General features: G+C 41.2%; 1 protein-coding gene and 1 long non-coding RNA gene across 2 annotated transcripts, besides 1 other annotated feature; both read right to left on the reverse strand.

Annotated features, from left to right (window-relative positions):
* The first annotated feature begins 1,887 nt into the window (after positions 1–1,887).
* Positions 1,888–6,897: a mobile genetic element.
* Positions 6,898–21,619: 14,722 nt separating this feature from the next.
* lncRNA:CR44453 (long non-coding RNA:CR44453) lies at positions 21,620–22,237 on the reverse strand. Its single transcript, NR_124530.1, has 2 exons — positions 21,824–22,237; positions 21,620–21,761 (listed from the first exon to the last, which is right to left on the reverse strand). It is a non-coding gene; the product is annotated as a long non-coding RNA:CR44453 (long non-coding RNA).
* Positions 22,238–23,199: 962 nt separating this feature from the next.
* On the reverse strand, positions 23,200–24,945 carry Cyp9h1 (Cytochrome P450 9h1). Its single transcript, NM_136976.2, has 2 exons — positions 24,189–24,945; positions 23,200–24,059 (listed from the first exon to the last, which is right to left on the reverse strand). Exons 1-2 carry the CDS (start codon positions 24,906–24,908, stop codon positions 23,223–23,225), a joined length of 1,557 nt encoding a protein of 518 aa, NP_610820.1. The 5' UTR covers positions 24,909–24,945; the 3' UTR covers positions 23,200–23,222.
* Positions 24,946–24,954: the final 9 nt, after the last annotated feature.

Below are 24,954 nucleotides of genomic sequence, written 5' to 3' on the forward strand. Positions count from 1 at the left end.
TTGCGATTCATTTTGTGAGGCGCAAATGCCGTTTGGTGGGTTGCAACTTAAAGTTTGGCCGACTTTACGGCGAAGTGCAGAAAGTTTTTGGTAGCACAAACGCATTGCTGGCCAAAACTTCCGGGCCAGACTGCAACAGAAAATGGCTGCGACTTTATTTAATTAAAAACTTGCCGCACGCATGCAAAGGGAAAGTTTATTATTTTCTTTCCACTTCGTTTTATATATATTTTATTTGTTTTTGCCCCGAGTGTTGGATTTTTCATTAGGCGTACTCGTAATTAAGCATCCGCTTAGCCTTGTAAAAGTATCTGGGGAGCAATCTCTTTTGATGTCATGGGCCGAGCATTGCCAGTCGCTTTATTGTCTGCTCTAAATCTCTATTACAGTCCAAGGTGTACTTCTGGGTGTATTAATTTAATGCTGAAAGCACGTAAGCGCCACACCAACTGCCGCCCTAAAGGGGCGTGGCGAGGTTGTTTGGAAGTGCCCCCAGTAACTACGGTATAATTCACTGCGCAATCTTGCGGTCAACTTGATTTAAATTGCGACCTACAGCCTCTTGTTCCCGCGGGTCAACTTGACAGCTGAGAAACAGGATGAAATGCCAGCAGAACTCATGTGGAATTGTGTCCTTCGCATTTAATTGCACGTTGAAGACTTTTTTATTACCTTAATGCCGAAATGCTAGTATGCAAGTAAGTCTGCGGGGAAATGTCAAATAACGCCTATTGATATTTGCAACTGATTAAGCAATCGGTTTTTCACGTTCTCTTTCTTTTTAGTTATGCAATTTTAGCTTGCAACAGCGATCATTTAAAGCTTTATTAAATAATTCAAAGAAAAAGTTTACTATTACTTTTATACAAAGTTCTTTTTATATATATTATTTCACTGGGTCAATATGTACAATATTTATTTAGAAATTACGAAGTAATCACTTAAATTAACAAATCACTTGAAACCATTAGTCATCTAACATCATTTTATTTATTAATATACAATCCTTTTGAAGTAATCTATTCTATTATTTAAGGATCCTTGGACTTTGGACCCACATGTACAACAGCTTGTTAGCGATTGAATTCAACGAGGCTGTGATGGGCATTTTATGAAACGTCTTAAACTTAAAATGACTCTTTTCACTGACTGCAGAAACCTTTACTAAAGAAAACAATTTGCTAAGAACACTCAAGCATTTCCAGGTCGTAAAAAGGGCAAAATACTTTTGAAAATTCCCAAATTGCTTTTGTATTGTCTACCTTTAAAATTTAATAAAATATTTTTATTGCCATGATTTGCAATCACATTTCCGTTTTGTTTATCTTATTGCTTTCGAGGGAAATGCCACTTTTCCCCTTCCCATTTCCTAATGACCTTGCCGGAAAACAAATATGTGCGAGCATTTATTTATTTTGCTGCAGCTGTTCCTCGAATCCAGTAAAATGTTTTATGATTGCAACAAATGCAAATGGTTGAACTCGATTAAATAAATTAAAATGGAGTAAAACGAGAAGGGGGGGTAGTTTTGGCGATCCGTAGCTTACGTACCCTTGCATTAATAAAACATTAACAAAAACAACTAATTTATATTGAATAATACTTTATTACATTGTTTTAAATTCATACGGAATAATATACGGAATAATACTTTTCTCTTATTTTAAATTAAATTCCCGACTGTTCCTATGAAAGCTATTATAGTCGTAAGATTTTGATCAAATTAAAACCGAAATTATAACTTATTATATATACTCTTTGATAGGGTATTGGGAACAGCTATTAATGTGCCTGATTTATGGGCGGCAAGAGCGACGCCTTGAAATATGCAATATGGAAATTAATAAAGCGCGGCTTAAAGCTTAAATCCTTTGGCAGACACACACACATTCGCATGGGAGATGAGCATTCGAGTGGACGTGTTCACAGAAGTCGCGGATAAAACAAAAACGTAATTGTGATCCATCACAAACATTTGCGCAGATCGTGTGCTTATCTCACAAACAAAATCTATTTTTAGTCACTGCATAACGGTGACGGCTTCGGTTCGCGAAACTTATCAGCAACTAGCAATTTCTAAGCTGTGTTGTTTTTGCCCCTCGCCCTGCGCGCTGCGCAAGCGGGAGGTTGTTACAATTTACCTTACAAGTAAACCGGTAAATCTTATCGTGTTTAGTAATTATCAATTGCATTATACGGCATAAGTATAAAGACAATTGATATAATGGAGAATTCATTTGCTCAATCGCGACCTAGCAATGGGTGCGATAAATTTGAGAAAATGAGGAAAGTAGCAGGTGTTGAGCCAGGAGAATTACGCTCCCAACTCCGCGCCAGCTGTGCAGTTGTTTCCCCTAACCTGGAAGGTATGCCAACTCAATCTACGGTCTCCAGCTTAATGGTGACAATCAGCAGCAACACCAATGCAAGTGTTACCTGCACTATTTCTAACGTACAGGCCAACATGATCTGTACTCCTACATACACTGATTGCACAACCGTGACCACTAGCATTTGCCCAACTACGCCTTATGACAATGGACTGCCGACACCTCTGTCATCACTGCCCAATAAGCCATCTAAAGCGAAATGCCCCTTTCAAGCACATGATCGTACTGTCAACAGGAAACGAAAAGGCGTGTCTCAGCCCCCATTACCTATCCTCACCCCTTCTCCAAGCCGTAAAACTAAAAGGCAGGCCACTATGCCACTCAATGAGGAGGCCTCTACCTCCACTGCAGCAGCATTAAATAACAATCGCTTCGCGCTTTTGTCTGCTGAAGCGGAGAATATGGAGCAAGACGTGTCGGATGCTGATTCTGACATTGAAGACTCTGCTGCCCGAGATGGTGGTGGACAATCCGCTAAATATAGCAAACCCCCAGCCATATGCGTACCAAGTGTAAGTGATCCGGTCACCTTGGAACGGGCTCTTAATCTGAGTATTGGCTCCTCAAACTACTACATCCGCACCTCTAGATTTGGTGTATCCAGAATCTATACAGCCAACCCTGATGCTTTCCGCACCGCTGTAAAAGAACTAAATAAGTTAAATTGTCAATTCTGGCATCACCAACTTAAAGAAGAAAAACCCTACAGAGTAGTGCTTAAAGGAATCCATGCTAATGTTCCTAGTTCGCAGATAGAACAAGCATTTAGTGATCACGGCTATGAGGTCCTTAATATCTATTGCCCCAGAAAGTCTGACTGGAAGAACATTCAGGTAAACGAAGATGATAATGAAGCTACAAAAAACTTCAAAACTAGACAAAATTTGTTTTATATTAATCTTAAACAAGGCCCGAATGTTAAAGAGTCTCTTAAGATAACTCGACTTGGCAGATACAGAGTCACTGTTGAGCGCGCTACACGTAGAAAAGAACTGCTACAATGTCAAAGATGCCAAATTTTTGGACACTCTAAGAACTATTGCGCCCAGGATCCTATTTGTGGTAAATGTAGTGGTCCCCATATGACCGGGTCCGCTTTGTGCATAAGTGACGTATGTCTGTGTATAAATTGTGGCGGTGATCATGTCTCGACAGACAAAAGCTGCCCTGTCAGAGCAGAGAAAGCCAAGAAGCTAAAACCAAGGTCCAGGCTACCGATGACTAATAATATTGCCACACTCAAACCTCCACAACGTTCTTCAAGCGGTTACATACCAGCTGAGGCATTAAGAACCAACATCTCTTATGCTGATATTGCTCGACGCAACACGACTCAATCTAGGGCTCGTGCTACTGTGCAGGCTGAAGTTATACCAACGTCGGACAATAGCCTTAACAATAAATTTATGACGTTAGACAACTCCATTCGGGCCATCAATACGAGAATGGACGAACTATTTAAGCTTATACACGAAACTGTAGAGGCTAATAAAGCTTTCAGAGAACTGGTTCAGGTTCTAATTACACGTATTCCTAAATGACTCAACCAACCTTAAAAATCGGATTGTGGAACGCTCGCGGATTAACAAGGGGCTCTGAGGAGCTTCGGATATTCCTCAGCGATCACGATATAGACGTAATGCTTACCACGGAAACACACATGCGAGTTGGTCAGCGCATCTATCTCCCAGGGTATCTTATGTATCACGCCCACCACCCCAGTGGTAACAGTAGAGGTGGCTCTGCAGTCATCATAAAATCTAGACTTTGTCACAGCCCTCTGACACCTATCTCTACTAATGACAGGCAGATAGCGAGAGTGCACCTGCAAACATCGGTTGGGACCGTCACTGTAGCTGCTGTTTATCTACCTCCAGCAGAAAGATGGATAGTAGATGACTTCAAATCCATGTTTGCTGCGTTAGGCAACAAATTTATTGCTGGTGGTGATTACAATGCCAAACATGCATGGTGGGGGAACCCAAGATCCTGTCCTAGAGGTAAAATGTTGCAAGAAGTCATTGCACATGGGCAATACCAAGTTCTGGCTACGGGCGAACCCACTTTCTACTCTAACAACCCTTTGTTAACACCATCAGCCCTTGATTTTTTTATAACCTGTGGGTACGGCATGGGCAGGCTAGATGTACAAACTCTCCAGGAACTCTCGTCGGACCATCTTCCTATTCTGGCTGTATTGCACGCTACGCCGTTAAAGAAACCACAACGCGTACGACTACTTGCCCATAATGCTGACATAAACATATTCAAAACCCATCTTGAACAGCTGAGTGAGGTAAATATGCAAATTCTGGAGGCGGTGGACATTGATAATGCCACAAGCCTTTTCATGAGCAAACTAAGTGAGGCTGCTCAGCTTGCTGCACCGAGAAATCGGCATGAAGTAGAGGCCTCCAGACCACTTCAACTTCCTCCCAGTATATTGGCACTGCTCAGGCTAAAACGAAGAGTTCGAAAAGAATATGCTAGAACAGGTGATCCCCGCATGCAACAGATCCACAGTAGACTGGCCAACTGCCTGCATAAGGCCCTTGCTCGAAGAAAGCAGGCCCAAATAGATACCTTCTTGGATAACTTGGGTGCTGACGCGAGCACAAATTACTCACTGTGGCGTATCACGAAACGGTTCAAAGCTCAGCCCACCCCAAAATCAGCAATCAAAAATCCGTCTGGTGGCTGGTGTCGCACTAGCTTGGAAAAAACTGAAGTGTTCGCTAACAACCTTGAGCAACGTTTTACACCCTATAACTATGCACCGGAAAGTCTCTGTCGTCAGGTTGAAGAATACTTGGAATCGCCCTTTCAAATGAGCCTGCCTCCGAGTGCTGTCACACTGGAAGAAGTGAAGAATTTAATAGCCAAGCTGCCACTTAAGAAAGCTCCTGGAGAAGATCTTCTTGATAATAGAACCATTAGACTTCTCCCAGATCAAGCATTGCAGTTCCTTGCCTTAATATTCAACAGCGTTCTTGATGTTGGCTACTTTCCGAAAGCTTGGAAATCGGCGAGCATAATTATGATCCATAAGACTGGAAAAACACCGACAGACGTTGACTCGTACAGGCCCATCAGCTTACTCCCATCTCTGGGTAAAATTATGGAGAGGCTGATCCTAAACAGGCTGCTCACATGCAAGGATGTTACCAAAGCGATTCCCAAATTTCAGTTTGGCTTCCGGTTGCAGCACGGTACTCCTGAGCAACTACATAGAGTAGTGAACTTTGCTCTGGAAGCTATGGAAAACAAGGAGTACGCAGTAGGTGCCTTTCTTGATATTCAACAGGCATTTGACAGAGTCTGGCACCCTGGGCTCCTGTACAAAGCGAAGAGGCTGTTCCCGCCGCAGCTATATTTGGTTGTTAAAAGTTTCCTGGAAGAACGCACATTCCACGTCTCTGTTGATGGGTACAAATCATCAATCAAGCCAATTGCAGCTGGAGTTCCTCAAGGAAGCGTTCTTGGCCCAACCCTATACTCAGTTTTTGCTTCGGACATGCCTACTCACACACCAGTCACAGAGGTAGACGAAGAAGATGTGCTCATAGCCACCTACGCTGACGATACTGCTGTGCTCACGAAAAGTAAAAGTATCCTGGCTGCCACTTCTGGTCTACAGGAATACCTGGATGCATTCCAGCAATGGGCTGAGAACTGGAATGTGCGCATCAACGCTGAGAAGTGTGCCAATGTGACGTTCGCCAACCGAACAGGTAGCTGTCCGGGTGTCAGTCTGAATGGGAGACTGATCAGACACCATCAGGCTTATAAATACCTTGGTATTACCCTCGATAGGAAGCTCACCTTCAGCAGGCACATCACAAATATTCAGCAAGCGTTCAGGACCAAGGTTGCTCGGATGTCTTGGCTCATTGCACCACGCAACAAACTGTCGCTTGGCTGCAAGGTCAATATTTACAAGTCCATATTGGCCCCCTGCCTGTTCTACGGCCTGCAGGTATACGGCATTGCTGCGAAGAGTCACCTTAATAAGATCCGGATCTTACAGGCGAAGACCTTAAGAAGAATTTCGGGGGCTCCTTGGTATATGAGAACAAGAGACATCGAACGCGACCTCAAGGTGCCCAAATTAGGAGACAAGCTCCAGAACATCGCCCAAAAATATATGGAAAGGCTTAATGTACACCCCAACAGCCTAGCAAGGAAGCTAGGAACTGCAGCTGTGGTCAATGCTGACCCTCGGACTAGAGTCAAAAGAAGACTCAAGCGACACCACCCTCATGACCTCCCTAACCTGGTTTTGACCTAGAAAGTCTTAGTTTTAAAATTCATTAGAATAATCAAATAAATAATAATTACTATGTTATATCAACTATTATAATTCTCCCTATCATTTTTAGGATTAAAAATCTGTTAGTCTTAAGTAACCAAGACACATTGTAAAATAAAATAATTTAAGCAGATCAAATTAAGTTGCCGCATGGGTAACAGTGCGTTGATCAAATAATAAAAACATCATCATAAAAAAGACACACACACACGCACACAAAGAGAAACAGCTGCAGGGATACAAAAACAAGCTACATATGCCTTGGGGAATTTATTACCCACTCACCTGACCCGACCCTACCCGGCCACGCCCATGCCCCAAATCGCGGCCCCATTCGGTGGCAGAATTTGCCCCCTAGATTTGGAAATTATTCACATTTTATGGCATTAATTATGCGCTCTCCAGTTGCTCACGTTGCTGGATCGCAGTTGTTGTTGTTGTTGTTGTTGACATTAATAAACGCGCATTTAATGAAATTGCAAACGTGCAGCTACATAATTAATTGTTTGCATAAATTAAATAAATGCCGCGCAAATTACAATCCGCTTGCGAATAGATTGCCACGTCCACGTATTCCACAGTTGACTTTAAATTTGCAGATATTATTTAATTATTAACTTTTCCTTTACTCCAATCAGCCAATTATTGCTCTTAATTGAATTCTCGTTAATACAAATCTTTTTAAAATATAATCTTCAATGACTTACCGATTAGGTAATTAGATTCTAAAATCCAATAATAAAACATTTCATTCCATTTACATGCATATTGCAGATATTATTTGCGGAATAACCTTCAACCTTTCAATTCTTAATTACAATTGCGGCCAACTTTTGCTGTGCTAAAATTTCAAAAAAGAATCCATTTGAAGCACGCGGCGAAAACTCGATGGTAAAAATTTGTAACATTCGCATTCGAACAATTAGAACACTTACCAAACCCTAGACCGCTTAATGGAAACTTTTCTGCGCATCGGGCCTGAATAAAGTCCGGGCCAAAACTTGAATAACTTGAATAAGTTGAATAGGTAATAAGCCCGTTGACCTGGCCGCAGATGAATGGCCTTCGTGGGTCGAGCGGGAAATTATTTGCAAAACGCTTGACCAACTTTCCGAACTTTGAGTAACTCTTGATGCGATTGCAATTGTTTTCGAGTTGAGCTCGGCCTGCGGACTTGGCAAATTTATTGCTGCAATCGCAATTCCCCGCACACAGCCCCCTTTTGCCATAATATGCGGCTAATTTAATAGAGTGTCAACTTGACGGAGCAAATCGCACTCACGAAATACACTCAAAAGACTTCAAATGTTCGCTTATGACAAAGAAATATTTAAACATATAAGTTGATTTACAGCAAGCAGTAAAATGTAGAAAAAAATAGTTCTCTCTATTTTAATATCTTAATAAAATCTCCGTAAATGACATAATAGATTGAAGCCCTATCTTAATTAACTATTTTCCATATATCAAAACTCACTTACTTATTACTTAGTTGACAAAAGATGGCAGATAGACAGAGAGAGGGTCATGTTAGCCAGCTAATCAAAATGCTGCACAATTCACACAAATCCTCTGACTCGACAATAAATAATATCAGTCGCACCCAGAGGAGTAGCTCTGCCATTAATCTTTATTTAAATCGAATAACAGTAGAGCCCAGGATGAACTATGGGAAATTCAATTTGACGCTCCATAAACCATATGAGTAATTAAAACGCCCATTTTTATTAGAACGCGCAGTCCATTTCAAGTCAGAATTTTCATATTTTAACCATAAAATTGGATATCTACTGCAGCTGATCAATGCAGCCGGTATCATCTTTCTACCTATTTACGTGCAAACAGGGAAAATTACACAACATTTGTTGCATATTCTAGCAAGTTGGAGCTGCTTTGGCATTAAACAGCACAATTTGCATAACGTAAACATGCAATTTCAGCTCCGTTTCAGTTATTCCTGAATTTTGATATATTTGTGGGGCTCTGGGCGGTTGTGCAGTTCTAATTATAATTTGCATATTAACATCAGGTCTGCTGCAAGAATTTCTAGCTGAAAAGTGATTATGATGCCGCGTGTGATGTGAATAAAATTAGAGTTGCGTCAAGAGACCATTTATAATTATCCTTTGTATCCTTTGTTCTTTGGTTGATGATTATAAACGTGGTTGGTTGAATTGACTCCATGCAAACTAATATATATTGTATATTTTTAGGCAAGCCACTGCCAGACATATTTTGGTGTAAAATGAAATGAAAAAAAAACAGAAATATCCATTAATTTCAAATTGAATTTGAAAAATATCACCAGCTTTTATGTATTCTATATGGAATTCCACCTTCACGTTGTTCATTGAAATTTGATTCGAATTCGAGTACACATTCCTTGCGTTGCTGATACAGGTATTTATTTAATGCATTTAAATTGAATGAAAATGCCAATTTTTGTTGCCGCCTTTGGAGCCTTTGGATGGCTGAAACCCCAAGGCTGTCAATCAAAGTCAGTGGCAAGTTTATTGCACTTGTAACGGAGAAGAAAGTCAGTGGAAAGTGTGGGGCTTGGGCTCCGGAAGGGGAGCTGAGTCTGCAGCCACAGAGTTATTTGTTTGCACATAAAAATAAGCCAGGACGCAGAGTCCTGGCAGTCCTGTGAGTCCTCGGAGACCTGCGAGAGTCGAGCCGAGGCATCAGCAGACACAACCATGTCGGCATTCAAATATGTACACTTGTGAGCCCTCCACGAAAAGTGCTTTCTCCAAAATATGCACATTGCTGCTCGAACGAAAACAAAAATCATTTAAATATTAAACAAGTATATGTATATGTATATGTGCACATAATTTATGAGTAAAGAGTTACACACATATACACTAAATCGAACAAAGCCCAGGGTGATGGAAACATTTTTCTGTTACAACATTTTTTAACATAGTAAATTCCATTTATTTATCATAACCTATGTAGTAGCTTAACTATTTTGTTAAACAAAAACATTCTTACTCTATGCAGTTCCGGGAAACGTAAATTTAATACCAGACCACAATTTCGTTTCCAGCCAACGCACAAACATTATGCTAAAATTCTTTATTAACTATTTACTTCAATAATTACTTTCACTTCGCAGAATTTGTATATGAAAGAGCCGAGTCGTTTCGCCCACACACACAAGCTCTAATTCCTCTTTCTCCAGGGGAAAATAGTAAAATAAGCGTCAGTAAGAAGTTGGCCAAAATGAGATGGCCATGCAGTTCCGGGAAACGTAAATTTAATACCAGACCACAATTTCGTTTCCAGCCAACGCACAAACATTATGCTAAAATTCTTTATTAACTATTTACTTCAATAATTACTTTCACTTCGCAGAATTTGTATATGAAAGAGCCGAGTCGTTTCGCCCACACACACAAGCTCTAATTCCTCTTTCTCCAGGGGAAAATAGTAAAATAAGCGTCAGTAAGAAGTTGGCCAAAATGAGATGGAAACTCGTGGATGGAGATTTTGTTTGAGTAGCTAATTGAAATTAATTAAGTGCGTATGCTTTTCGCTGAATTCATGGCTGATTGCCACTGCCAAATTGCATTTGTTCCAGTCCAAGTTGGCGCAAACAATTCTGCACAATCAACACATTTAACCTTTTGCCCTATGCTCTTTCATCTGGCGTGTAGGAAAAACCCCAGGACGACAAACCATTTATTAAAGTCGCCCCCAATCCTCATTAGAAATCAAGTTGGTAAACAACTCATCTCGCCGGGAGCTCCGTTTTAAAACTCTACTTTATTGGCCGGGCCACTGACCGGGCTGACACCTTTATATATTTATTTCGCTAGACTTGCGACGACGTGACAATTTTGGCAATCGGGCACCCAAGTAATCCGCCGTCTGATGAAGGTTCATGTTCAGTGCCAGGCCAGCAATTATTATTAACTGTGCCCCTGGGCAGAATTCCCTCTCCCACGGGTCAACTGTCCACTGCCACGGTGTGATCATCTAGCTAGGAAAGGGTGGAAGGCAATAAGTATCATATTGAATGTTTAATATAATATTTTATAAATATATGCTCAGCATCAAAAAGACTTTTATGTCTGAAGCAAATATATTTTGTATTAGTTTTAAGGGTTTCCATATTATATGATAATATTTTTTAAATAAGGTTATTATTGTGTTATATAATGTACTATATTAGATAATAAATAATATTTTTTGGTAGTAACTAATTATGTTTGATATTCTTAATAAGTATAATATAATTTCAACTTCAGCGGATAAGTAGCCACCATTAATAGTTCCTTAAATGGGGTTGGTAGTCATCACTGACTGTCAAGAATGTGGCATTGACATTGTGTAACAAACAGCGGAGTCGGGGAGTTGGAGTGCGACGTGCCTGGAATTGGATCTGGCTGGAGGCGCAACTGGTGGACGGGATGGGATTTGCAATAAGCCATGTCCGACGAGGAATCGAAATGAGCCTGCAGCGAAGAGCTAATTATGTAGTACGCAGCCTAAGATGTCTGCAAATATGCGGCGTCTGACACACTGGACTCGATTGCATTACGCATACGCCACGTAAGCTGCGGGGAAAACGGCTGGCAAACAGGTAAATGGAAAGCGCCGCCAGCCAACCAGATTGCCTCTCCATAATTGGCCATAATGCTTCATTATCGCCGGCCAGCCACGAGTGGAGAAAAAAAGGAATGAAATAAAATCAATGGAAATGGAAATGAAAATGGGAATAGGAATAGGAAATGGTAACCAAAATGGAAATGCGCTGCAAACCACGAAACATGGTTGCCCTGGTGAGGATTAGGCCAGCTGCAGTTTAAATGAAAATGCCTTCAACATTTCCCAGGCCATTCAAAGCCATTGGAGCGTAAAACTTGCTAAAACTCATTCACAAATATTGGATAAAGGGAACTGTGAGTCGGTGGTATGGCATTAAAGTGCCTTTAAGGTCGCAAGCCGGTGAATATTTGCATAAATAATTCAGTCAGCATAAACAGGAAGAGGAAGTCCTGGCCAAAGTCCTCACCGGCCTTTTTCACCTGGCTACGATTTTTCCTGTTTCTGCAATCGTTGTTTCGCCAAGTCCTTCGTTGCAGTTTCCGCTTGTTGGAAAATGGGAAATATTGCACAAGCTATGCAAATCGGAAGCTAAACAAGGTCCGTGTGTCCCTTTTCCTATTTGTTTTATCTGCTGATTAATGTTATTTATTATTATGGAATGCAAGGACTTGTTCCTTTTCCGGTTCCTTATCCGTATCCTCATCCTGGCTGCCAAACCCCCTGCGCCACCATTCTAATTAGATTTTCATATTTAAGCCCTGTCTGTCTTGGGAAAGCGTCGTTGGAAATGCTCGCAAAATGTTTTTATTAAATTTTCCACTTGCTCTTCCATTGACGAGAAGCCATCAGCAGGGAAAAATATAAGTATACACCCACTTAAAACACCCAAGCACACCCGCAATACATAAATTAAACGATATATCATGCTGACATCTTAAATATTGTTAAAAACTGTCACGTTTACGCTTTTCTTTGCTTACTCATTCAGTTCTCCCGCCAACAGTGGCTTCACCTTGGCTCCATTGGCTCCTTTGGCTCGTTGGGCTCTTTTGGCCCAGGTTCTGGTCGTTTTGGCCGGAGGATTTCGGCCCTGACAGTTAATGGACCATAAGAAATTCAATTAGAGACGTTATGCCACACACAGCCAGTGGCAAAGCTGTTTTTGTTGCTGCCGCTTTGTATGAGCCCTATTCTTCTTGTGGCATTATTTTTATTAATGATACTCTCTACTCAATGCCCCATCGTATTTGTCTGGCCGCATTACAAAGCCAAGCCGAAAGGAGGCCAAACGGACGTCAGTCTGCTCCATCATTCAGATCAACAATGCCCGACCATCTGAATGAAAATTCCATTTCAAAATAGACAGCCGCGCTGCAAAGTATGCCATGAATGTGAAACAAATAAATGCCGAGCCACGAGTTTCCATCCTAGCGAAACTAATTAAGCCCGCAACACCTAGGGATGTTGATATTCATCAGTGGAATATATATATGAAATATACATCATATGCCTATATGTTAATAAGCTAGCCATGTTCTCCTTCTTTAAAAGGATATTAAATCCAAAGACACTTTGAAAATCTATAAAAGTATTATTGATCTTGTAGAATGTTGTTCTAAATGCTAAGAAAAGTATTTAACTTATATTTAATTTTCATTTGATTTTTTTTGTCGTATGTGATATGCTCGCACCGCAAAGTGGTCGAAAAATCAAAGTCGACTGGCAATTGGCGAAACGTCAAGCGCTTTAATTAAGCTAAGCAGCGATAAGCTAAACGGCAAACAAAACTCTCAGGCCCGCGAAACAGCTGAACACCTGAACACCTGAACATCCCGACATACGAACAGGCGAAACAGCCGGAACACCTGAAAAGGCTGACTCACCTGGCGGCTTGTTTGCTTATTTGCTTTCGTGATTGTGCGATGGCGTTGGCGGTTTCTTCGGCGCCTTCATTAGCACCTTTCCCTGTGCGTGGGTGCTCATTTACATAGCTCTCCAGAGGGTTTGGGCTGTAATCCGGGCAGCCAGCCACACCGCCACCCCAACCACCCATCCACTCAAGCCATCACACACGTTAATCAAGTGCTATCGACTTGAATCTGGGCATTTGTCTTTGAGCTTTATGCGGTCATAAGTTCGGGCCAAGTAGGGAGCAATGGGACACAGGACTGGCTGATGATACGGAAGTGGGCGTAATCCGGGTCAGTGGAGCTGGTAATCTCTGCTCTCCGCCCCTTATTATCGCATCCTATTTACGGGACGCAATTATATGGCCATCACCCGGCAACTTCAAATGCTCCGCAAACATCAGCGCACAACAAATCGATCAATCGGTGCCACTTTGCCCGCTCCATTCACAGCTTCGTTTTGATAGCTGCAAATTGGTTTTTTCTACTTGATGCAACTGCAATGCGATACAAAAAGGGAGAGAAGAGAAAGCGTGGAAAACTGTGGCGGAAAATGGGAGAAAACCGGGTGGGGTGGTAGACAAACCAACAGACGAGCAAGATGGCAGAAGCACAAAATGCAGCGACAATGAATGCAATTTATAATGCAGTCGGGTTCTGGGTACAAACATATACAAACGCACCTAAAAAAAACAGTCCATTTAATCGACTATTAGATACCTTTTAAGAGATTTTGTTAAATTCAAATTTTGATATAGATACCAATCCGTAGCTTGCTAAAAACAAAAATGAATTTAATAAATAATATAAACAATTTATGGGTAGTAAAGATAGCCCATAACTACAAGTTAAATTGAAGGAAAATTCATTTGTTTGTAAATAATGTATATCTCAACCTAAATGTAAACACTACACTTCTTATACATACATCGATCCATTAAATTCCTATTAAAAATAAATAAATGCTTTCTTGTCAGAAGTTTTCAAGCATATTGAATTCCTATATATAAGAAATTCATGAATATCCAAATATGTCAAACATTTGATTGATTGTGAGGAAAACTCTGTTGGGTGATGGAAATTGTTTCCAGCCAGTCGCAGTCGCAATATACCCTCGCAAAATGCCGAAAGGAAGTTGCGGGTAAGCACTTCACACTTTACGGCATTGGCATTTCAATTATGGCCAAAAGCAGAGTAAACTACTTAGCGGGAAAGTGGCAAGCGAGTAGGAATTCACTGGCTTTATTACATAAGCTCCGGCAACGAAGGAAGTTCCATCAATATTTATAAATTTAATGCCATACCGCCGCAGTGATTTCCAATATCCAATTACAGCAAGCGAATAACCCGTCAAACTATCCCCACTGCATTTTGGCCATTGTTGAGGTCGAGCCAACGTCGTTAGATTTGTGCAGTCAACTGTGGCGAATGTCGAATACTTCAATTAAACAAAATATTCGATTCGATAAGCAGACCGACCAGTACCCGAGTTCACATAATGTGGCTGTTGGAGCAGAAACGCAAAAGGAGCGAGCGACCTAAGCCAAAAGAAACCAATATTTTTTGGCTGCCTGCAGATTTCACTACTATTCTGTTCACTGAGCACCGAGCGCACCGAGCGAAGTTTGCCCCAAGTAATTTGCCTGCTTTAATACTGAAGACAATTAATAAACATCAACAGATGCCAGCACTGAAATATTCCCTTTTGCATTCCGTGTAATGCAGTCAGTTAGTTGCCTCCGCCCAGAAACTAGCAGACAAAATTTACATTGCGTTGCCCCATCTAGTCGGTGTTTTGGGTTTTCCCAACCATACCGCCCACATCCATTACATGTTTCCACTTAGTACATTTTCACCAACTATTTCAATTTGCATGGGAAAACATTTAGCAGGCCAAAAGCCTTTGTAAGCTTCTTCAACTTAATTGTGTTTATATGCACTAATGAATGTTTAATTTCTACACCCCTCTGTCTCGTTAGAAAAAGAGGTAAGCAAAGATAGTTATGTCGCCTCTTATTGTTTTCTGATTGACCAAAGGCATTCGTACTTTGTCATTGTTTTATGTTCCTCGCACATTTAAACTGTGTTCGGATTATAGGCGAACATTTTCCGACCACAAAATCCCACGAAAGTCGAAAAAGCTAACTTTACTTTCGAGTAATTGCGCTTGGTTTTCGTTTTTGGCACTGTGTGCCAAAACTTTCGAGAGCTGTCCAACATAAAACACAAGCAAGGAACAAAGCTCCATTTATTTATTATTTAAAATACTACAGTTTGTTCTGTGTTCTATGCACTCGTGAAAGCAGGTTTAAGCGAACAGAAAACGTAGTTACAGTAGTGATTTGTTCATAGTGTTGAAATGTGATCTTGAATTATGTGCAACTAACTAAACTAAACTAAACTCCTGTAAGAACTTTCTTAGGTACTAATTTTATGTATTTTCGTTAATTTTACTGATCGCTGATATTTTGAAATAACTAAATGTTTCATCCCTGCGATGTCAGGGGACCCAATGATGATGATTTCCATTTGATGGGCAATATGCTTGCAAATGCCCGAAGATATGGGAAAACTTTAAAATGTTGCACGCCCGGGGGGCAGAAAGATCCCAAACAGGGATCAAGTGAAAGCGAGAGCAGACAACAATGGCTTAAACTTTTAATGCTGCTGTTTAAGCCAATCGAAGCAGGAGTGAGGCATTTATAATATGCCTTTGTGCCACCGAAGGGGATAATGGTGTAACCAAAATTGAAACCAGCAAAGCAGACAGCAGCCCACAAAGCAAGAATCAATTGAAATCAACATATGGCGAGTGAGCGAGGGGGTAAAAATCATTGCCATTTCAATTGCAACGCAGCCGCATGCAGACTTGTGGTAATTTCGCAATTACCAAGAACTCCGCTGCTCTGCAGCTGGGTATTTCTGCCACTGCCACTGCGACTGGTGCAACTGGATGCAGCTGGATGCAGTTGCAACAGAGACTGCAACTGCAACGGCAATTCTCGATTTTCAACTGGGACATGCGGGCCTAATGCGCACTTGAATATTTCATTTTGCGACGGCACAAAATGGTCAACCGACCATCCAGCCAGTGGCCGGCATTCAGCAGTCCCGGACATAACAATGACGGCCAACAATGGCAACAAATAAGCCCAAAAATAAACAGGAACCCGGCTAAACAAATAACAGTAAATAACAGCAGCCACATGCCAGTCTCTCTTTGGGCCAAGAGTGTATATATGTATATGCCACCGAACGTAGCTCATAAAATGGCGTTTATGCGATGGCATAAAATTGCCAGAGGGGCATGAATAGATACCAAACTATAGCGCTGTCATTAGCAAAACGTTCATATTTATAAAAGGCCAAGCTATGATCAACGAATTCTTATTAAATGTCTATATTTGTGAGACTTTACAAAGAAATAAATGCATTTGAATTGCTTTTGATTCCTTTTAGAAATCAATTATATTATATTCTTAATAATGACATGTATCTTAAATGTATATCTCTGTTGAAAATAATGTAACTCCTACAGCATCACTCATACGCACTGTTATCCAGTATCTAAAGTTACCAGTATGTTCATTTAGAACTTCTCCTCCTTTTGAGTGCCTTATCTATCAGATAAACCTGAACTTTGGTCGCTGCATAAACACTAGCTTAAAGACGGCCAAATGGCGCACTAATCGCCTGTGCATTGGTCCTAGTTCTCGTCCTGGGAACATTCGCCCATTCACATTGTCGGTTGGCTAGCAAAAAACTTTGCATGCTAAAGGGTTAGTCCCCTTTCGGTGTCTGTGTGTTGGTGAGTATCTGTGCAAGCTTGGCTCTTGGCCTGGCCAGATACTGGGCCAAAATGGGTCAATGGAACTTTATAGAGAGCGCTGCAGACACCAATCTCCATGTCCATAGCCATAGCCATAGCCATAGCCATCGCCATCGCCATCGCCAGTTGTACGTAATCGTTGCAGCAAATAAATTTCAAACGCTGTCACATAAATTCGAATGTTTTTGTTTTTTTTTCTTTTTTGGGTCTGCTGGTTGTAGCTAAAATTAAATTTGACTGCACATTGTTAATAGGTCTGCAATGTGGCCATAAATGCCCCATAAATTAGTCTTTCTGGCCGGAGCACTACAAGCGCGATAAGGCTAATGAAATATGGTGGAGAGCCAGGCTACAAAGGGGGCAAGGACCTATTTCTTTATCCTTGTGCCCTCTTTTTTTTTTTTGGCTGCAGGACGCAGCTGGAAAGTATGCAACGCCTGTGCCAGTTAATTACGAGGCTGCCACAGAATAAAGTCGACAAACACACAAGGAAAAATCACTTACTGCCATAATAAAATTGCCCAACTTGGGCTAACTTTGGCATAACTTATAACTTGAACGCGCTTATTAAATTTATTTGCCCTCAAAAAGACAAACTTTGACGTGTGCCACGTAGCCCCGAGTGATTCCTAGACTCTTTGGCCCAAAACTCGAGTTGGCAAATTTAAGGCTATCCACCTGCAAAAATCAATAGGCCAAATGACACAAGCCCCGGCAACATGAGGCAAATAAGCCCCCGGCATTTAAATAACAGCTCCCCCCAACACCCCTCAAACCCCCTGTTGACTGACTTTTCCAGGCTCGTGCATAGGGGGGTGATAAACAAAGGGGGGATGTAATCCCAGGTAAGCAAAAGTTTGCCAACTCCATCATTATTTGTGCAATTTCAGCTTAGTGGGTGTATTTGCAGAGACATCGTCTGGCTTGATTTCTGTTTTAATTATGCCAACTAAACATCCATCCACAGTGGTGCTAGGCAGACGTACAGGCAAGCCTCGGGGGGACGAACCAAGGGCAGAACTTTGTCGTCAAAGGTTAACGATGATAGATAAGTGGATTTGGCCTTCAACAAGGCCTTGCTTTGCATTTGAGGTGAAAGCATAAAATCCAAACATGCAGTCTTACTGATAACACTGAATATTCTACACCTTACCTCTTAGCAACTGACAACTGTAGTTGTCACTTTTTCATCACTGAATGTATAATACTTATTTGTAATAAACTGTTTAAACTACTTCGAAAGCACGTGTCTACAACTACTGTGTACAATTAGACACAATTGACTGCAGACATAGTTTCAATTAAATTAGGTTAATTGAAATTCCAAATATGCAAGGAGAGTAGATGAAGGGAATATAGTGCGGAGGAATTGACCTTTTATCGCCCTCATGGTTGATTGTGCGATCACGTGTGTAGTAATATGTTTTATTGACGCAAACACCCTTCATAATTAAATATATATAATATATATAAATGTTGTCATTAAAAGTGCTTTATTAAATTAAGCATATTGAATTGGCAAACATATTCGTGCAAATAGAAGATAAGGAAAAAGGTTTGGTAAATAAATACATTCATAATTGGGTGTTTTGCAAATGTTATGATATAATTATTTTTCGAAGCAAATGCAGTTTTGAGCCTAATATACAAACTGCGCTGCCTTTGCACTTTCAAATTCAATTAACTTGCTAATTTTGCATTATTGCACCTGCCAAATGCAATCAAACAGAGCAGCAAACCAAAACAATTTAAATTAATTGTGTGCATATTTGAATATGTGGTCAAAAGTTAAAAAGCCAAAATAAGTAATAGCATCGACTCATTTGGTTGTCTATTATTTAGCGTTCTTTTTTTTTTTGGGTTGAAAATCGCCCAGGGAGACTAAATCCAATAAAACGGGAAATTAATTATAAATTTACGAATTTCATTTGCGAACTTGGGTTAGTTCGGCTTTAGGGCTTAAAGGAAACCAATAACATATTAAATACGTTAAATAGACGCTAACTAGATTGTGAAATTGTAACCCATTTTGGGGAAGTATTTAAAATGTTTAGAAGTGCTTATACATTATGTATTTCCTTATTTAATATGGCCATTTAAATCATTTACGTTGGATAAATGGTTCAGTATGGGTTTTACAAAAATGTTTAATTAAAAATGAGGCAAATTTGCATTTCAAAGTGCAAAGTTTTAAAGGATACCTACCAAAATAAACGTGAGACCGAAATCAACAAGTTTCCCGGGCGCTAAGCACAATTTGCAATTTTCCGAAAACGACACGCACTTGCGTCATATTATGAATATTACGTGTGTTTTAAATAACTAAGCGCAAACACACAGTGAAACCCATAATAATGCGACCAGCCAACGAGCGGCGCTTATGCAAATTTTCTAGTTTCGCTTGTTTTCCGAAAACTTACCCCCGAATGGGGGGAGTGTATGGCGGGAAAGCGGGACTAATGCAGGCATTTGCCGCCTTTTAGCAGCATAATTTTCACATATGTATTTATGTGTGGGCGAGCACAAAAGAAAAGCGTGTGTTTATGTTTCGGATGCGTTGCAAAATGACATCCTGTCACATTTCCCGACCACTGTGCGTCCGTGTGTGTGCCGTCATCCGGCGAGGACTTGTTTGTACATGTGTGCGTAGCACCATGCGTGTGTGCATGTGCGTTACTCTCAACTGTCAGGCCCGTCGATCTGTACGTCGTCCCTCGTCCTTCGTCCTATGCTCTTCGTCCTTGCGTCCCCTTCACTCCGCCAACAAAGGACGTCCGCACGGAGAAAAACGGCAACAGCTGCTCGACAATCGCACGTTTTATTTAAATTTCACGCACCCACACTCCGCGGAGAAAAAAATCCAGCACAGTGGTAAAGTTCTAAGCCGGGAGTAAACGTATTCAGAAATTATTATTAAGCTAAACCACATATCCTTTATGTTTTATAAAAATACAATTTTATATTGTACAATAAATGCAATCCAAAAATATATTTATAGCTAATTAACAATATAATAATTCGAATACATCAAACATTTATACATATATAAATTCAAAGTGTCTTTTTTTATTACCCTTTTAGTCAAATGTTGCTCCACTGTGCGTTGGCCCATCACGTTGAGGCAGGTTAAATGAACAAATTCCCCACCACACACCATCCGGCCATCACGAAAATTCTTTCATCACACACATGCTCACCGGCTGGAGTTTTATACACATTTAATGAGACAATATTGAAATTAACATTATTTTTTATGATTTTGATTTTATAAGTAGGCACTTTGGGCTGTCATAAAAGGTCGGAATACGGAAGCACACGATGTGTCAGGATGTGTGCGTATAAATGTGCTCGTATTTATGGCCGGTCTTTTGGAAAATAAGGGAAATAATAAAACGACAAAATGGCCCACAGAGCTGAAACTAATCCGAGCCTGATTGTATTCCGGATCAAGTGGAACTCCTAGGGACCACATAGAGAACGTAAACTGCGAAACGCATGGTGGCCAGTGATAACCCATCAATTTGTATCGCTCGGATTATAATCCCCTAATAAAGTCATGCATCAATTTAAATCAACTGGTCTCTTCCACTGCCACACTCACTCCCACCAGCCACCCAAAAGGACATAAATTATTTGCGTACAATTTTAATGCGGCATGCCACGAACAGGACTCTCGGTGGGCAATTTCACTAAGTAGTGGCAAAGGCCACACAGCGTGGCACAATAATCCATCGAGAGCTGGGTATCTGTGCAAAACCGCAAACTGCCAACAATTGGCTGCATATTATCTGCAAAATGTTACTGTGAATATATCAAATACACATGCATTTACATAGAATACGCAAAGGTCGAATTTTGTGAATTAAATTAATTGCTTTGTCTGCAGGTTGTCAATAGTTACCGACCCACTTGCTACATCCACCGCATCGAGTTCAAAGTGGCTTAAAGCCTTAAATGCAATTATTTCAATTAGGCCGCTTCAATGTTAATTAAATTTCCGTTTATGGAATGCGACGTCGCACAAAATTATGAGTGAAGTGCACGGAAAAGTATTATTAATCAGCGTCATAATATGGCATTTAATATAAATTTAAACGGCTAAATGCAAATTTAAGCGAACTGTTCGTATGAGAATCTAGTTAACTTTTAAATGCATTTTATATTTCATAAACTCAAATATTAAAGTTATACCTTAAAGTGCTGCATACAGTCAGAGTTTTCCAGGCTAAACCACTCCGCATTTCTTGGCAAACTTTATTATTATCGCTCTTGAAATGGATTTGCGAGGCACACCACTGATTGCCCCACACATGCGATTTCATATACGCACATTTTTGTGGCAAAAGTTTGTGCAACACGCGGCTGCTGCGAGAAACGCAGTGACATTGCCGCCAGGACGCCACGCACTCACGTCCATAAATGTAATGCAATTTCGAGCTGAACTTTATTTAATTGAGTATTTCGGTGTTAAGGTTGTCACCGGCACACAATCTGAGACTCCAGCGCGCGAACACAGGGATTCCGGCATGTCAGTTTTATGAGAATAGTTGCGGCTTTGTTGAACTTTGAATTTAATTTCTAGCAACTTGGCTCCACCAGCTGAACCGCATTTTATGCTGAGTGCACTCGACTTTGGTGCGTTGTTAATCTTTATGCGGCTGATTGGATCTTCCCTTGCACTATTATTTCAATTGGTATTCCGTTGCAGTCAGCTGCAGTCGGATTGCAAGTGCATCAGTGGGTAATGTGGGCCATAAATAGTTGGGGCCCTAAAAAAAATGTTCAACAATAAATATGAAGGAAAAAACGTTGCATACTCTGGGGCGCTTACAAGGGTTTATAATGTCCCACAAGGCATTATCCTCACATGTTCCTTTCTGAGTATGTGTGTGTGTGTGGTGTTTGTGTGTTTGTGTGTCTGTGCAGTGGAGCATCGTTTTATTTATGCTCATAATGCTGCGCAATGAATAATTATGCAAATGGAGCGGCTTATGGTCAAGCCGCATCGGCTGCTCCAGCTCCCATGTTGCCTTTACCATGTAAGCCAGCAAATTGCAAGATTCTGCACAACTTACTGGACATTCAAGGACACGAAATCTTGTCGTCTTATGGGCTCAAAAAAACGTGGTGGACCCAAGCAAATTTGGCAAACAGCCTTACAAGCCCATTTATTTATTTATGTTTATTGTTCTGCAGATACACTAGTGTGTTTTTTGTAAATTCACATCCTTTACATAACATAAAATCGAAAATGAATATTTTGGTTTTTGTGAAATATTACTCCCTGACATATGTAAAATTATATTTGCCTATCGTATTTTCCATTAGCAGTAATTGCCAGATAATTAACGTGATGCTTTTCAAATTGCGCTGCTTGTTTGTATTTAACTGACGCCCGTGGTGTTTGTTTTCTCAATGAAATACCTTTTGTAACACTTGTTTATAGTTAATATGGTTTTTCTATTATTCGCCAGTTTAAAGCTTATACAATTCTGCTGTTGTCTCATTTAAATTATTCTCTCTGTGCTGAAAAAAATTGTCGAACGTCAGTGGCAAGGAAAATAATTATCCAGAGCGGCAAAAATGCAAAACGCAAAGAAAAACTTTGACTTTCCCGCGCCTGGGCAAAACTTTTGTTGTTTCCCTCGAGAGGGAAAGTCGCCGAGCTACTTCTCCCTGGGCTATGTGCCACCCCCATCAACTTTAAGCTTATAAAAGTTGGCCAAAAGTCTGGCTGGATCAAAGCTTAATCGCTGGCCGCTTTATAAATCAAATCTGGGAATCAAAACAGAAACTTTTGGCCCTGGACAACAAGTCGCTAGATTCCAAATATGTATTTGAGCTGCATAATATTTATTATCTCACAGCTGTTGACTTGCGAATAAATCAATATCGTATTAACTGCTTAGGCGGACCGAAAAACTTTTGCCTAAATACCCTCGAAGCACATAAATAACGAGAATGTCAAAAACTTTTGGCCCCTCAGCTGCTCCCGATTTCCCGGAGTTTTGGTTTTTCCGGCGCCACTGGACCGGACAACCAGCGAGCGAGTTTTTCCATCCAGTGCATGTCACCAGCACTTCTTCACCAGATTTCTTTTCAATTCGCGATTCACTTAAGACACCCAGCTTAAATTAATTGAAAAATCCAGCCACTTGATTAATGAACGGCTGCCTATGAGTTTTAATTGAAAAACCGCATTCGATTAGTTGGCTCCGATGCATAAGACTTTATTGACGTGCCTCGAACTTCAGCCAGAAGCCATTCTTCGGCTTCAAACCATGACCCCTTATGTCGTTCAGCAAATCGCGAGAAGTCCTTTTAGCTGGCAATAGTTTGAAATTTAAAAGCAACTGGTATACTATTGATTTGAGCTCCATCAGTGCCATTCGATTGCCAATGCAGTTGCGAGGACCCACTCCGAAGGGCATGTAAACACGGGACTCTAGAGCATGACCATCTGCGAAGCGCTCCGGATTGAAGAACTCCGGATCCTCGAAGTTCTCGGGATCGTGATGGAGCGAGAAGATAGGTATTTGCAAGACATCACCCTTTCGGGCGGAGAACAACTTCTGACCATTTTCATCGAACAAATCAATATCCTGACGGCACTCACGATCGGTGGAAATCGATGGTGGCCATTTACGCAGTGCTTCGAGTACCACCATGTCCAGATACTTCATCTTGGTCAGCTTGTCATAGGTCAGGGGTTGACCTTTCAGCTCTTCGTGCACGGAAATGATCTCCTCATACAACCTGTCCTGCACCGTGGGATTCAAGCAGAGTTCATGGGTGAGGAAGCACAAGGACGACGAGATAATCTCAAAGCCGGCAAAGAAGAATAGCAGACACTGGGCCAGCAAGTCATCGGCGGTGAACTCGGAATAGTATAGCTCATCCTTCGACTTATCACTCAGATCGGCAAGCCTCTGCTGCTTTGCCTCCATCAGCAGGTGGATCATATCCGGCCTAACCACTTTGTGCTCCTGGCGGTACCTCATCGCCGCGGTGACCAGGCTGCTGAAGTAATCAATGTTCTTGGTGTCCAGCACCTGGATGCGGAGAACCTAGAGCAAGTTGAAATGAGCATAAGCCAATGAAATAGTTTACTCTCGTTAGTTGCTCTAATCGTCTATTTCTGTCTACTGGTTAATTTATCACTTAATAAAGAATAGAGACATCTGGACAATAGTTACCTTCATCAGTCGTGGAAAGAGGGCATATAGCATGGCCTTGACCACCGACCAGGCGCTAATCCTGGACATGGCTTGTCCGATGCGGAAGAACTCGTTATCTTTGCGCCTGAACGAGTTGATGCTGATGCCGAAGGCCACCGTAGCAATCACATCGTTGGCGAATCGCGTGAAGTAATCCTTCATTTCCAGTTCGATGCTCGCGTCCTGCGACAGCTCCAACTGCTCCTGTATGTGGATAACGCCCTCCTCGCTGCACGATTGGATCAGGTCGTACATTATCCGCATTTTGCTCCCCGTAAATGCGGGTGTCAGGATATTGCGCATCTCCTTCCATCGACCATCGCGCAGCGAAATGAGACTTTTCGAGAGTATCGACTCCTGTATATTGTTGTGCATGCTATTGTGGTTAACGAAGTGGTCGAATTCCTTGATGCCGATGAGCTTGATGAGCTCAGGGTCTCGGACAAAGAAGACGGCATCTCGAAGGGCGTAGATACCATATACCGGGGATCCCGTGTGTTTCGTATGCAATTCGATCATTTTCTTTAGTACTGGCATTCCACCGATCATGGCTTTCAGCGGAATATTGCCAATTAGAGGCCATGGCTTCTCATGTGACACACCCCTTTCACTGAACACATCATATTTGGCCACCGACCACTTGTAGAGCAAAACGAGCAGTATTATAAACAAAGCGAGTGCTATCATCGACTGATCCATGATGTCATATGTGAGAGCGACTAATTGAACCGTAGATCGCGAGAGC

Source organism: Drosophila melanogaster, chromosome 2R (assembly GCF_000001215.4).
Source record: "Drosophila melanogaster chromosome 2R".
Taxonomy (NCBI): domain Eukaryota; kingdom Metazoa; phylum Arthropoda; class Insecta; order Diptera; family Drosophilidae; genus Drosophila; species Drosophila melanogaster.

What these genes read in the sequence shown, in the direction of transcription:
- Cyp9h1 (NM_136976.2), bottom strand. Translation starts at nt 24,908, where the DNA reads ATGGATCAGTCGATGATAGCACTCGCTTTGTTTATAATACTGCTCGTT. An exon ending in TCTTTCCACGACTGATGAAG is followed by an intron (nt 24,060 to 24,188) that starts GTAACTATTGTC and finishes AACTTGCTCTAG; the next exon opens with GTTCTCCGCATCCAGGTGCT.